General features: G+C 54.9%; 1 protein-coding gene and 1 long non-coding RNA gene across 2 annotated transcripts in view; one reads left to right on the top strand and one right to left on the bottom strand.

The window, feature by feature from the left end:
* DAB2IP (DAB2 interacting protein) overlaps window positions 1-15,164 on the top strand; it is a 120,413-nt gene that overhangs the window by 40,454 nt on the left and 64,795 nt on the right. Inside the window, 1 exon segment of the mRNA XM_038549475.1 lies at window positions 1,478-1,623. Coding sequence (XP_038405403.1) covers window positions 1,478-1,623 — 146 coding nt within the window.
* LOC119873382 lies at window positions 98-1,025 on the bottom strand. Its single transcript, XR_005365027.1, has 3 exons — window positions 883-1,025; window positions 470-588; window positions 98-335 (listed from the first exon to the last, which is right to left on the bottom strand). It is a non-coding gene; the product is annotated as an uncharacterized LOC119873382 (long non-coding RNA).

The following is a 15,164-nucleotide window of genomic DNA, read 5'->3' as shown; positions in this document are numbered from 1 at the left end:
ATTTTTATTTAAAAAATTTTTTTAAAGATTGATTTATTTATTTATTCATGATAGACATAGGGGGAGAGAGAGAGAGAGAGAGAGAGAGAGGCAGAGACACAGGAGGAGGGAGAAGCAGGCTCCCCATGGGGAAACTGATGTGGGACTCCATCCCAGGACCCCGGGATCACGACCTGAGCGAAAGGCAGACACTCCAGTGCTGAGCCACCCAGGCGTCCCTCTGGGTCCTTTATTGTGTGATGCATGAAATGTGGTGATGAGATTGTGTACAACAGTCACTTCAGAGTGAGTTACTATCCCATTGGCTTCCGTCCTTATATTACCTGGAATTGAGGCTAGGGTGGCGGGGGGTGAGACCCCAGAACCCCTTGCATTCCCTCCCTCGGGGAATTCCACCTCCAGCCTTCTGTCATTGCAAATCCTGGACACCCCAGGCTGTGGCCCCCTGAGCCCCCCCATCTCCCCTCACCTATGAAGGGCGCACTGGTTCAGCCTGTCGTGTGTTGAGCGCTGTACTGTCTCTTCCGTGGGGCCGGGAGCTCCTGGGGTTGGGGTGGAATTAAGCGGTGTCCTGCGAGCAGTCACAGCCTGGTCAGTGGATAAAAGAAATGGCCTGGTGGGGGCCCTGCCTCCGAGGTTTGCCACAGCCCTCCTAGGCACGCACCCCTACCCTCCAAGGGTCACGAATGGGGGGCCCCGGAGCAGCCTGTTGAGCGGAGGCCCATCTTCTCCGGGACGCGGCTGCCAGTCTCGCAGGGTGCAGAGGGCGTGCAGAGGGCGTGCAGAGGGCGCGCTCGGCAAACCTTTCGGCCTCGGCCTCCTGCCTGAGCCAGGTGCTGGGGACCCTGCCCGTGGGGTGGTTGTCCCCGCTGGGGGACCTACCAAGGCTCCGGGCAGGGGCTCCGTTCACCCCGAGGGTCGGTGCGGTTGGCTGGGAAGGGAGTGGCACCCGGGCCGGGGCTCCGGGGGGGCCGGGGTTCGCCGCGCGCGGGCTCTCCGGGCCTCATCCGTACGGCCCGGGGCGGGGAGCCCGCAGGTCGCGGGGCGGGGACCACGCAGGGTCAGGCCGGGCGGGGAGCGGGGCGTGGGTTCCTCCCGGCGGGGGGGGCGAGCCCGGTCGCGGGAACCCGGGAGGGGGCGCCCGGGGCCCCGCCCCCGCCCCGCCCCCCGCCCCCCGCCCCGCCCCCGTCCGGGGGGCTCGGGCTGCCTCGGCCGCGGCCGGCGCGGCTCGGCTCGGCGTCGCCATGGCAACAGCGGCTTAGGGGCGGGGCGGGGCGCGCGCGCGGGGCCGGGCCGGGGCCGGGGCCGAGTCCGAGTCGGAGCCCGAGCCGGAGCCCGAGCCCGCGGCCGCCCGACCAGGGCGGGGTCCCGGGGGGGTCCCGGGGGGCCCGGGGCGGGGGCTCAGGGCGGGTCCCGGCGGGTCCCAGGCCGCGGCGCCGCGCTAACCCCGCCTCCCTCCCCCTTGTCGCCCGCGCAGGGCTTCCTCGGCCGCCGCCTCAAGGGCTCCATCAAGCGCACCAAGAGCCAGCCCAGGCTGGACCGCAACCACAGCTTCCGCCACATCCTGCCGGGGTTCCGGGGCGCCCCCGCCCCCGCCGCCGCCGCCGCCGCGGACAATGAGAGGTGAGCCCGAGGGCCGGGGACGGAGCGGCGGGAGGGGCCTGCAGCCCGGCCCGGGGCCCCGGGAAGTCCCGCCTCGCCGCGCCGCCGCGCATTGTTCCCGGCGCCGCTGCGGCGTCCGAGCCGCGACCCAGGACCCGGCCCCTCCCCGCCGCCCCGCAGACCCGGGCCCGGAGCAGGAGGCGTTCGCGGCCCCGCAGACCCCGCGGCGGGGAGGGGCCGGGCGCGCCGACGGGCACAGGTGCCCCGGGGAGGGCGCGCGCCCCCGGGCCGGGCTGAGCGGACCGGCCCCACCTCCCCGCGTCCCGCCCCGGCGAGCAGCTGTGCAGACCCCAAGGGGAGGCGGCTTGCGGGGCGGGCGAGGAGAGGCCGGAGCGGGTCACCCGCGCGGCCACCAGCGCAGGGACCAGCCGCCCGGCCCCGCCCGGCCCCAGCACCTTCCCACGGGGCGCAGCCACCGAGACGGGACCCGGGGCCACTCACGGTCGGGACGAGCCCCTGCGCAGCCAGTGGAGGCGAAAGGACAGGCGGGCACCAAGGAGCCTCTCCGGCGCTCGGCCCCGACGTCTCAGGCCCCTGGCACCCGCCTTGGTCGGGCTGTGCCCCCGCGCATGACTGGCAAGTCGGCACTCCCTGGAGGGCAGGCGCAGGTAGAACGAAGGTGTCTCTCCTCCCCTCGGTTCCGGCAGGCAGAGGATACAAGTTGTAGCCCGACTCCTGCCCGAGGTCGAGGGGCTGTTTCACTGACCCCCAGCATCTTCCTGGAGAGCTCCCCTCACCCCCAGCCCGGGGAGAATCACTAGACCTTTAACTTGCACCAGCCCGGAGCTGCTCTCGCCGGTGCCAGGGCATCCCCGCCGCTGCCTGCAGCTGGTTTCCTGCCCCAGCTGCCAAGCCCAGCCCGAGGCAGGACCCTCAGCCCTTCTTTGATGGGTATGGTGCCCCAGGGGACCAGGCGTGCCCTGGCAAGAGGATGCAGCCAGGCCGGAGCTCAGCGCTGGGTGCAGCCACTGCGTCTTTGAAAAATCTCGCTTCCCATCTTTGTTATTGTCTGGGCGGCAGGCCACCCGGTTTGCTGCCTTCCTCCCTCCGCCTGGCCCCTGCCTCCAGCTTTCTCCCCCAGGAACATGCCCTTCTCTGCGCTTTCCTTGGCGGGAGTCAGAACCCTCTGCACCCGTATGCGGGGTCTTGTGTATGTACCCCCGTTTTATGTGCATGTGTTGGTTGTCCGGGGAGCGGGAGAGACAGCAGGCGGTCCGACCTCTGAGTGTGTCTGCCCTCCTGGGCACAGACAGCGTGCATGCCATGTTTACCTCCTTCCAGCGGGAAAGCTTGCACCAAGAAGCTGGCAAGTGCTGACTGGCTCCCCAGCCTCCTGGCTAGAGGTCTGGGCATGGCCCAGATGACCTCGAGCAGGTCCTGCCCACCCAGCTTGGTCTCAGGTCAGGTCAGCCTTGTCACATGCCTAAGGGGGCCAAGGCGTGGGGGCGGGCGGGGGTTCGGGAATGAACCGACAAGCCCATTTCTAGAAACGGTGTTAACAGTAGCAGTTGGAGCCGAATGTCACTGGCAGTGGTGTGGAATTGTCTTATTAATTTTCTATAAACAAAATCTGGCTTGGTGGCTTCTCTGGCACAGGAAGGGAGCCCAGATTTCTCGCGGACAGGCAGAGACTGAGTTTGAAATCCCCGGCCAGACCCAGCCTTGGAGCTAAAATAGGCTTTGTCAGGACTGGGATCTCCTGCTTTACTGCTCTGCTTAGAAATAATAGATTTATCAGCTGCTTCGGGCATGGATGGCCAGATAGTTCTCTTTGGTAGATACTTCTCTGGGGCAGTTCCTGGAGTCGTCCTGTGGGAGTTGACTGAGTAAAACCAACTGTGGTGGACACCCCGCTCACCTCCCCTCATCCCCCCACCCCCCCCCAAAAAAAAAACTGCTCATGGTCGAGCCTGGGTGAGAGGAGAGGATCTTCCCTCTCTACTCCTATGTGGTGTAGTCACACTGTTGAAGGCTGTGGGGGGACACAATGCACAGTGGTTTGCCTATGGCTTGGCTTGGCTTGGCTTGGCATTGAGGAGGGGGTTGAATCCTGGTTGCATGGGACCCCCACTGGGCTGCTGAGCCTTCTGACTGGGGAGGGGGTAAGTGCAGCCTCAGTGAGGGGATAAGCATGGCAAGGAGGGTGGGGCTTCTAGGGTATCAGGTGTGAGCCCTGGTCTCCGAGGCTTCCCCCTGTCAGTAAAGAGCACAGGGCGCTCTGGGTGGCCACTTGGGTTCAGACTTTGAATAACGTGGTCTGCTTTAGGGCTGCTGAAGTGGCTTTGTTTTACATGCTATCTGCTGCGCTCTGCAAACTGCTGTGTTGTGCAGGCTATTTTTTGCTCTGGAATTCTCTCATCTGGAGGCTGGAAACCAGTTGTTTCTGTCCTGGGATCTTTTGGCTCCCTGGGAAAGGAGTCTGGCCCAGGTGTGGGGCAGCTGAGCCCAACAGGTTGGGGGAGAGGTGTTATGCCTGGTTGTGAGGCTGGCGTCAGGCTAGCCAGGGTTTGGTGGGCACAGCTGGGCCCTGGAGGGGTCTCAAGGGCCACAGGACAGGTTTGAGCCTTGTACTTATTCTCCTGAAATGGTTTAGGGGACATTTCCAGCTGGTCTCCAAAATCCCTGGCCCCCTCAGATGCTTATTTCTTCTTTGGAGTCTTTGAAAGTAAGCACCACGGACAGGTGATCGTGTCTCCTGGATAACAGAAATGGATGCTGCTCGTGAGAAGTGTGCTGGCAGAAGCATTTTTGTTTTGCAGGCTGGAAATGTTGCTGCTTCATTTATAAGGCTGTCTTAATGTTGGTAAAAGCCATCTAGGATGTGGTGGTTCTGTCTTCCCAGAAGATAATTTCCAAGTCACTTGTTTATTAATGTTCTGAGTAGCTAGGAGGGTCAGCTGGCAATATTACACTTCTCTGCCGCTGTTTCTGGGTGACTCTGGCCCCCCTTAGGTGCTGAGAGTGTGCACCCTCTGGCTCTCAAGCTGTCCCCCTACCCTGTGCTTCCTCTCAAGTGACTGTAACCCCCTTCCCATTCTTCCCAGCTGGCCTAGTGCAGAGCTGATCGCGTAAAGGTGGGCAAGCCAGGTGCAGGTGTGCAGGGCTGCTATGTGCAGAGTTAGAGATTGATGATCCCTTCTCAGGAATATGTGTGTTGCATGGAGTTCCCACACCTGAAGGTTAGCTAACGGTGGGATTCCAAGCAGAGTAAGCCTAGGGAGGGAGATACTTGGAAGTGGGGGTGGGGGCCTTCAAGAACCCTCAACTTGCCCCCGGTAGGTTAGAATCTCTTCTGCTCCTTTGGGTGAGGCAGTCCCTGGAGAGGGGAGAGGAGCTTAATGGGAAATAGGGAAAATAGAAGGTGGGATCTGTTTTCCTGCTCTAGTTGCTGACAGTAGGTGCAAGAGAAGCTGGGCTTCAGAGCTTGGCCTTTCTTGCCTCTCTCCCTCCCCTACCATAGACAGGGAGTGTCTGGTCCCTCCCATGGGTGATGTAGAGATGATTGTGCAGGAATTAGTCTCCAGGAATAATGGGAAGTGTGTGATCTTTGGCTTTGAAGCCACGCAAGCCACAAGTCACAAACTTTCTGAGCCTCAGTTTGCACATCTGCAAAATGGGCGTCATGGTGATAATGTCACCGGAAACATTAACGTTCACATATCCAGCATGTGTTTGATAGAAAGTGTCCGGTTCAGTGCTGTTTCCTAGGCAACTAGCCCCAGGTCTTGCACATTTCTTAAATGTTTCTAAAATAGTATTAAATAAAATAACACTTGAAAGAGGCTAGACTAGCATGTTGTAGGTTTTCAGTAGTGAGAGTTACTGTCGGTGGGAGAAGTCACTTCATTTTGATATGCCTCCATTTGCTCATATACAACGTGGGAATCATACCAGGTAATCATGCTGTGTTCTTCTGAGGTTCAAAAGAGAGATGTTGCTGTCCCTGGGAAGGTGAAAAGGGTTGTACAGAGAATCATTACTAGGAAATAGCTGGGCAGAGTGACCCTTGTTCCTGTCTATGCCTGGGAGAAGTAAACTTCTCCTGTGTGTATTTTAAAAGTCCATCATTCCGTCTATGTTTGGACCATACGTGTTTTTAATCATTTAAATGTTTAGGTTATGTCTAGTATTTTTGTAATTACTATTTATTATTAAAAATTATGCTGGTATTTAAATCCTTGAATATTTGTCTCTGTTAATGCCTCTGATTGTTTCCATAGAATAAAGTCTTAGAAAAGGAATTACTAGGTCAAAGGATTTTTGATAAAAATGCCCCCCACTGCAAAGCCTCTAGTAATTTACACTCCCCCAATGATTTTTGAGCATGCTCACCTGTTTCCTCACACCCTTAGAAACATTGTCATCATTAAAATGATCTTTTGTCGTTCAAATAGAAAAAAGATATTTCTTTGTTATTTGAATCTCATTGCTGGTTAGGGTTTGAATAGTGTTTTCTGGAGTTTAATGGCCAGTAGTGCTTCTTCTTTTGAATCTTGTCTAATCCTGTTCTTTGCCTTCTGAACGTTCTGACAAGCCTCTTGCAGGGTTCTTGGTTGCCCTATGTGGCCTCCCTCAGCTCTGAGAGGCCCCGGGTAGGTGGATCTTTGTTAAATGGGCTTCTGCCTTCCAAGAGGTAGGGCAGGGAATTCATTAATTACATGCAAGGAAGGCTCACCCAACCCTCTTCCCTCTTCTCCTCCCCTCCCCTCCATAAGGGAATCAGGTTTAATTCTTAATCTGATAATTGTCATAAGGAGGCCCGGCATATACACAGCACTTTGAGAGGTCTTCTGCCCTGCAAGTTAGGTAGGCAGTGAAAGGGCTGTTAGAGTCACAGAAACAGGCATGCAGCCAAAGGCACAGTGGTGGGACCATCACAGAAGCCAGGCCTGGTGATCAGGTTCGACCTGTCTGCAGCATTGTACTTGGAGCCCCACAGACACTTTTAGGGGCAGGACTGATCAAGCCTTCACACATGAGCACATGATTCTGAGCCTCATCTCCAGAGAGGAGGGGGACAGCCACAGAACAGGACTTGGACATAGGGGAAGAACCAATTTATTTTTTGCTTTCTCATTTTTATCGCCCTCTTTTTAGATCTGTGGCTCCCTTGTGTATTTTCTAGAGATCCGAGTTGGGCAATATTTTTAGGAATGGTGGAAATTAGCTGGTGGGAATGTGATCAGCCCCACATTTTCAAAGGCTAGAGAGGGGGTTTCGAAGGCTAGAGAAGCCTTTCTTTATAGAGCCATGTAGCCATGTGTACATCTGTGCATGCGTGTTTTTGTATGTCTTGCAAGTATGCACCTGCCCTCCTGAAGGTGTGTATTCATTATATGTAAACGTTCTTGTACATGTCTGTGCGTTTGAAATGACTAATCACATATAAAGCATTTGGAACAGTGCCTGGCACTTCATCCTGGGTTGGACCATATGAGGTGGCTTGTTTTCGTAGGTCGAGTATAGGCATATAGTTCAATCTAATAAGTGCTTGCTAAGTATTGACTGCTATCATTATTGTTGTTTTCAGTAGACACACGTCTGCTGTGTGTGTGTTTGCATACATTGGGTCATGCGGTGTGTATAGTGGTGTGTTCTGTGTTTGAGCTCTCACATGTGTACATCTGTGCACAGCTTCTGTCTGGGTGTGTGGCCACTGAGCTGGCCAGTTTTGTGACCAAACTGTCCACCTGCTTCGGGAGAACCTCGGGGCTTGACATATATCAGGTATAGCTGCCTTCTTAATCCCCTTGTGCCTTTAGGTGCCAGCAGAGCCCATGCCTGGGATGCCACCGGGCCTGTAGCATTCTCCACAAGTAACCTACCTATTTCCAGGCCCCGTGTCTGAGGATATGCAAATCAACCCTTTAATGGAATTCCTTTAACAAAATATTACTTGGACCAGAAAGTTAATTACCAAGCTTTAATTAATGGCTATTTTAGAAGGCCACAGGAGAGAGTTGGAGATCATAGGGGGACCAGAAAGGCAGGAAGGAAAACGTTCAATGCCCCTGGCTGGCTTGGTGACTCCTTCCCAGGTGACAAGGCACACTTAGCCCTTTCCCTACTCTGACCTGCCACAACCCACTGCCCTGTGGTGATCAGCTGTGGGTGACTGAAAGAGAGCCCCTTGTATGAAGATACTCTGGTCTTCTGGACATCAGTCCGTCCATCTGTGACGAATGGCCTGGGCCTCATTTCCAGCCTGGGGGTGGGAGGCATGCGAGTAGCTGTGGATAGCTGTGGAGGACCATCCCAAGCCCCTGCCCTCTAAAACCTCTGAGCAGCCCAGTGACATTGCCCAGGCTTGATCGGTGGGAGGGACGGTCACTGGCCACTCTGCCTCGAAGGGTAACCCCTGCTCTACTTCTTCAGTGCCTTTGGGCTGCTCCCTGCAGCCCCTCACCCCCACCCCTTCCAAGAGCCTAAGATCCTGAGGCAGCTTCCTCCTGCAGGGCCAGAGCTCCACCCTGGGCCAGCGCCCTCCTCTCTGTACTCCCCCTCTGCTCTGGAGTCACCTGGGATCCAGGGGAGATGATTGTGATGGAAATGATGTGGGAGTTACCTCTCTCAGCTGGGAGTGCCAGGAAGGGTAGCCTGTGTTACCAGCCCCTCCTGAGATAGAGGGAATCTCAGTTCTGTGTGGGCATGTGTGGGCGGGAGCTTGTGGGTGGACGCAGTGTCTTACACATAGCGCAGTGCACAGTCTTGGCTGCCTGCCATGCCTTGTCTATAGGCCACACCACATGCCACACCTGGGCATGCACACATAAGAACCTTCCCTGGCATTTGGAAGGCAAACCTTGTGGAAGCCATCACTTGTGTGCCAGAGATCACCTCTGAGCCAGGTGGTGGGGTGAGGACCAGGGAAGGAGGGAAACAGGATCCCCAGCTGCAAGGTCCCTGGCAGCCTGCCTGGGAATGCCCTGGGCATTCTTGGGGAAGGGTAGGAAGGGACCCCAAGGCTAAAGGGCAAGCCTGATCCTAGGGGCATGCCAAGCATAAGTCCTCCCCTCCTTTCCCCACTTGTACCTCCTCTGGAAGCCTGCATGCTGACTCCGGGGGTTGTCACCTTGAAGACTTCAGTTGGTCATGGCAGCATGGGGTGGGCTGGTTGGAAGCTCTAACAGAGCACTTTCTGCCCCCATGCGGAGGAGGTGCCCTGGATTTGCCCAGTGAATAACTGCATGAGCTTCGGTTTTCTAAGAGGGGAGGGCCAGAGGGCAGCCCTAAAGCCCTCTTCCTTAAAGTTTCTCCCAAAGGCAGCCTGAGCAGGGCTTTGCCACCACCAACCTCCTGCCACCCCTTGTACCTTGACTGCCACAGGTCAGGCTAGGGCAGACAGTACAGGAGTTACGGGAACATGGCTCCTGGGCCTGGCTCTACTGCTAACTCAGTGTGATCAACCTCAGAAAAGCCACTGGAGCTCCTGTCTCTCAAGTGGAGCTAGTAGGGCAGGAATTGGCCCAGAAAGAAGGTGGGTTTCACATTTCTCTGCATCAGAGAAGGTGGGGTGAGTTGCTCCTTATCAGGATGATCTCCCCCACTTCCCTTTCCTGGTGGGTGGCTCCTTTGGGGAAGCTGAAGAACCTTCTTGGGCCTCTATCCCAGCCATCTCTGGCCACCTCCCAGTTGACCCCGTACCTGTCATCTGCCTGTTGGCCTGACCTTTCTCACCCCCTCAGGGCCCTTGTTTGCAGGCCTGGCCTAATTATAAAAGAGCACATTGGGCAAAGATGGAGATGCCATCCCAGCAGTGCCGGCCCTAATTTGATGCGACATTGTCGAGGGGAGTTTTCGTACTGAGGGCAGTGAATTAGTGCCGCATCTCCCTGTGCCCACTGACTAAGGGGAAGTTAATTTCATGCCCTGTCTTTTTGACATTTGTAATCAAAGCTTTGTATTGCAGCTGCAGACTGTTAGCACATGAAGGATGTACGAGCCTCAATTATTGTTTCTGGCTAGGGAGGAGATTGATTAATAGATTGTTCCTAGCTCCACCCCCTACTCCTTACTCCCCTTCCTGTCTTCTTTCTCCTTTCCCAACTTCCCCACATTTCATCAGGAGACTGGGCCCCACTCCCGAGCACGACAGACCAGCCCACCCCGGGGAGGGCCTGTATGAAGAAGAATTGCCTGGGACCTCTGATAAAATGCAGATTCTTGAGCCCTAGTCCAGATCTTCCAGAACTAGACTCTGGTGGAATCATGTTTCACAGAGTTTGAGAACCACTGCCCGGAGCTTGTTTCTTTTGCATGGGGGCAGGAATTGTGCCCCAGCAGTGTGCCAGTGACTTGTCTAGGCACTGTCTGTGCTATATTCTTATTGATTCCTCATAGTAAAAGGGGTTTTTTTGTTTCCAAATTTCATAGATGTAGAAAATGAAATTCTAGGAGTGGAGCATAACTAGCCCAGAGTTACTCATTGGGGGACCTCATGCCCTGGCAATCCATTCCTTGATTGATGCCTAAAATCCCTGCATTATCATGCCATTCCCCTTCTTTTTAAACTTCTGATGTTTTGAAATGAACCTTCTTGTGCCAGAGGAGTGCCAGTAGCTCCCTCTTGTGCTTGCACAGGGCTGCCCTCTGTAAAAAGCTCTTTCACACCTGTACCCCTCGTCTCCCAGGGGTGCTTAGAACAGTTAGGACCCAGGTGACTGTGATCTGCATTTTACAGCTGAGGTGAGTGAGGCTCAAAGAGGTGAAGGGGCAGAGCTGAAATTGGAACATATCTTCTAACTCCCAGTCCCGTCCTCTGCCTACCTGTGCCACCAAGGCCCATCCGTCTTGCCAGCTTTCCAGTTGCAGGTAGGCAAACTGAGATTCACAGAGGTGTAGTCACTTACCAGGATCAAGCAAGTGGCAGTCATGCAATTCGATCCCAAGTCCACTGAGTCAAAGCCCATAGGACAGGAACAGCCAACATTTCAGGGCTGGACCAAGTGCCTTTGGTCCCCACCTAGGAGTGGAGGCCTTTGATGGCAGCCTGGAGGGCCTCTGCTCAGGGATATGATGGCTGTCCATGCAGAGGCCAGGCCTGTTGGAATGGGAGCCTGCTGGAGGTTACGGAAGAAGGATGGCGAGGAAGAGGGGGAAGGGGGAGTCTGGGCCTGTGGGCGTGGAGTTGGAATTTGAACCCAGGACTGCTGTAAAGCCCCATGTCCTGTGCCACCAATAGCCGAGGAGGTCAGTCGTACTTGCACCTGAGGCAGTCACCCAGAGTCCAGTCCAGGGCCCAGTTCCACCCACTGCTTCTCTCTGAGTATCACTTTGCCCATCTCAGTGCCCAGGATTCTAGGATTCTTGGAAGGGAAGCAGCTAGTGCAGGGTGGCGCGTCATCTTTCCCAGGCTTGGCTGTGCTGCCTTAGGGTTCCGAGGCCCCTGGAGGTGTCGTGGACCAGAGCCACGGAAGCCAGGTGAGACGAGGTGCCTTTCCTCTTGCACCCTTCATGGCAAGCTTCTCTTGGTGCCGTGCTGCCCTGAGTGGCCACTCAGGATGAGCCAGGCTCCTCACCTGGTGCCTTTGCCTGCATTTTCTCGTTTCATTCTTACAGCAGCACTGTGAAGTATAGGTGCTATTACTCCCCTCATTTTATGGAGAAGAAAAGTGAGGCACAGGAAGACCGAGCAGCCTGCCAAGTCCTACGGCTCATAAGTGATAGAACTGGGATTCAAACCCAGACCGTCTGGCTTTACTATATAGAGCCCCGCTGTCAATCACCGTCCACATGCTCTCTGTTCGCACTCTCCATTTTACAGACTGGGTGCCCAGTCAATAATGGCATCAGTCAGCTACCTGCCATTTATGCAGCATCTTGCCTCGTGCCAGGCATTGTGTGCTGTGTATATGTCATCTCTAATCCTCTTGACTACCCTCATTTTATCGTCCCCCCCATTATATGGGTGACAAAACTGGCCACCGAGGGGTAGAATCACTTATCTCAGGGATTACCCTCGCAAGGGATTTAGAATCTAGGTCTCTTTGGACTCAAAGCCTGTGCCCTGTCTAGTGCGCCAGCTGACACGATGGGCTCGTCCCGTGGGCACTTCCCTCATAACAGCCCGTGTGCCACATGCTTGTGTTAACCCAGTTTTACAGTGGGAAGCAGCAGTCGCACGGCTAGAATGTCAGATCCTGGATTTGAACCCAAGTAGTCTGGTGCCCAAGTTTGTGCTCCTACAATGGCCCAGTAGTGCGCTGCTTCCTGTTTTACAGACCCAGGCTCTGCCATGCGTCAGACAGCACGTGTGCAGCAGAGGTGGGATTTGCACCTAGATCTATCTGGAGATAGAGATAACACTGAGAGAACGTGAGAGCTGCCTGTGAGGGCTACCAGAGGCTGTTATGGGTGCTCAGGTCCCGAGGCGGTGGTGGCACAGAGGTGGGCCTTCCTCCCGGCCTCATTGTGGCGGAGGTGCGGGGCGGGGGGGGTCCTCCAGGATGTAAGGGTAGGGCCTTGCATTTGTACTTAATCAGTAATTATATGTGTCTAGTTCCCCGGGCCCCTCAGGGTTCTGGGGTCCCATATTTCTTTTCCTCTTGCCAGAGCTGATGATCTGTGGCTGCATTTAGATCTATTGATTTGTAATGCTGGGTGAATCACGCAGGTGGAAGAGGTCAGAGGCAGGCTAACTGGCCTTGTGCAGCACCTCTCTCTTCCCTGGGTCAGCACATGGAGGTGACTTTCACCGTTGCCCAGGAGGGTAAAGGGAAAACAAAGTGGTGATGGAGGGCCGGGACTCCCCAGACCAGCCTTTGTTATGGACCTCTGGGGAGATGAGGCTGCTGATCTTGGCTGGGGCAGCACTCCTGACTGACCTGTGAGGCCGCTGGTCTGAGGTGGTGCTGGGCTGGTGCTGGGCGCTGACCCTTAGGGAGGGAGACGGAAGTAGGTGCGAGGCAGTGGCAGGGCAGGGCAGGTGTTCTGCCAGGAGCCCCATGCACCTGCCTAGGTAGTCTTCTCCAGTTGCCCTGGGATGTGAAGTCCACACTTTATATGCTTGTGGTTTATAAGAGTGGTGAAAACCCACTCTAAGGGATTTCAGAAAAAAAAAAAATAAATAAATAAGGGATTTCAGAGTCCGGGGATGATAGAGCTGGCAGGGGACTTAGTGAGCAATCTGGCTAGAGTTTCTCAAACTCCGTTCCAGAGGTTCCTGGAGGTGAGGCTACGTATTTTCCTCCACAGGTGTTGTGGGTATCCTCACTCTAGGGGACTCTTTGATCCAGAACATCGAAGGCCCTGAGAGGCCCTAAAGTAAAGAAACCAGTTTCATCTTGATTAAGCCAGGGCTTCCTGTCCCGGCACCCCACTCCAGGAGCATCTGTGGAGCAGCAGTGTTCCGCCAAACATTCTTTAGTAAACACTAATTTGAGATGTTACCTCTCTTTAGGAGCATACTTGTAAGAGGGATCTTTGGAAGTATTCCATGCCTTTAGGACCGCCAGGAGTAAGCTTTGAGTGATGCTAGCCCAGCAGGGAGTATGGGGGGGTATGTTTTCTTGGGAAAAGGCATTCCCAGGTCTTCAAAATCATCCCAGAGAGCAGCTACCAGCTCTTCTGTGTGTAGGATGGGTCTGGTTCTGGTCAGTTTCCTGTGGGTCTGGGGCATGACGGATTTATTCCTCCTTTTGCAGTCTGGATGGCTCCCTTCTTGTACCCAGCAGCTTGGGCTCTGGGAGTCCCCATCCCCCTCTGGACTCCTGTAAAAGGCAGCAGCCAGGCAGAGGCTGCCCACTGATTTGCATAATTGCACCGTCCCCTGAATAATTAATAAAGCTCTGTCCTTGCTGGGAGCAAAGACTGCACCATTATGGATGGGTTTGCCATGGATGGGTTTGCCAGAGCTCTTCCAGGGAACCAATGGTTCCTGGACTCCTTGGCTTTTCCTGGCATGGAGTCCCCCCAGAGAGAAGAGAGGGCACTGGGTTACGGGGGGGGGGGGGGGGTGTCCACGTGATGCCTGTAGCATCATAATGGGCGGGGAGGTGATACATCTGCTGCTTTCTTCCAGGACTGAGAAATGGGATCTCAGGTACACAAATTGTTTGAGATTCTTTATTCTCCTGCTTTCTGTGGTCCCACATACACTTCTTTGAAGTATGATTAACCACTGGAGAGACTTCGCTCCATTTTCAGGGTAGCCTGGAGGAACCACCGTTGATTCAGAGGGTAAGGCCAGTGGTAGTGAGTTTGCAGGCAAGAGCAGGGGACGAGGAGGCATTTCTGCTCAAGGCCTGTTTTCTTTTTCAGTCCCTCTAAATTTCTGGGCTTGTTAAGGTCAGGAGTAGCTTGAGAGGGACTTGTATCTGAGGTTTCTAAGTCCCCTTCTTATGTTGTTTCATGGAAGTGAGCTTGCTCTCTGCAGATGTGCTCCTGTCTCCCTGCCATGCTAGAAAGGGAGGTTGAGGGCTGGGTCTATTCCTGACATGTAGTTGACATTGGGAAGGCTCCTATACTCTCTCCAAGGCAGGGGTGTCCTTGAAAGGCCTTGGTCTCTTCCCTGCCACCTCTAATCATTGTCTGAAGCTTCCTTGGAGTGTTTTTCAAACAGGTTTCCACAGAACACCACATTCTTGTAGATCTTGACGCGTGCTTGACTCATTAAGAGATGAGGGGATTCCATAGTTCAGATAGGTCAAGGAAACATCCGTGAAACCAAAGCATATAAGTTTCTTCACTTCTTGAGTCCCGGGAGCCTTCAAGATGCTAGCATGCATCTGGGTGTCCAAGAGGGTGTATAGGATGCTCTGCTTCCTGTCTGCACGGACTATTTCAGGGCCTGCTTGCATGTCTCCAGTCATGGGGAGATGTCCACACCACTGCTGGGCAGTGCCAGCTCTTGGAAACCTCTCCCTTTGTTGAGCTTCCCTAGCCCACATTTATGCAGCACTTCATCATTACCGTTTGGCCCTCTACCAACTAGGGTGGTGGCAGGATTATCCCATTTTACAGATAAGGAAACTGAGACTCAGAGGGTAATTATCTCACCCGAAGGTCCATAGGTGGTGGTAGAGTTGACATTTAAACGCATGTCTGCAAACTGGGCCTTTAGTTTTTTTCCCTGGGCCACAAAGAAACCATTTGTTGCAAATGAAGGTCAGCATGTTGACTGGCATTGGTCCTTGGGACATTGGAGACCTGTTCCTCCCACAGCTCCCATCCCAGCTTGGTTGGGGTAAGTTTCCAGGAGAAGGAAGTAGGAGGTGACTTGTTGAATAGTATCTCAGCTGTGAGCCTATTTTTGGAGCCATATGCAGTTATGAGCATAAATGTACTAGGTGTCCCATTCACCAAGCCATTCCCGACTCTCCTTTCTTCTGCCCTTTTTATGGGGGGGAGGTTTAGAAATGCCCCAGGGGTTAGGTAGGCACCAGGTAGGCTGGTGGTAGGGGGGCAGTTAAGTCCAGCTGCCATCTCTTTTTCTAGATGTTTCTGAGAGCTACTGCCCAGGCCTGGTGGATGGCCAGGGCTAGCCTAGGGTGAACCTGTTTACA

This window comes from Canis lupus, chromosome 9 (assembly GCF_011100685.1).
Source record: "Canis lupus familiaris isolate Mischka breed German Shepherd chromosome 9, alternate assembly UU_Cfam_GSD_1.0, whole genome shotgun sequence".
NCBI classification, from domain to species: Eukaryota; Metazoa; Chordata; class Mammalia; order Carnivora; family Canidae; genus Canis; species Canis lupus.
Note: the sequence above shows the minus strand (reverse complement) of the source record. Positions and strands in the feature narration are given on the sequence as shown.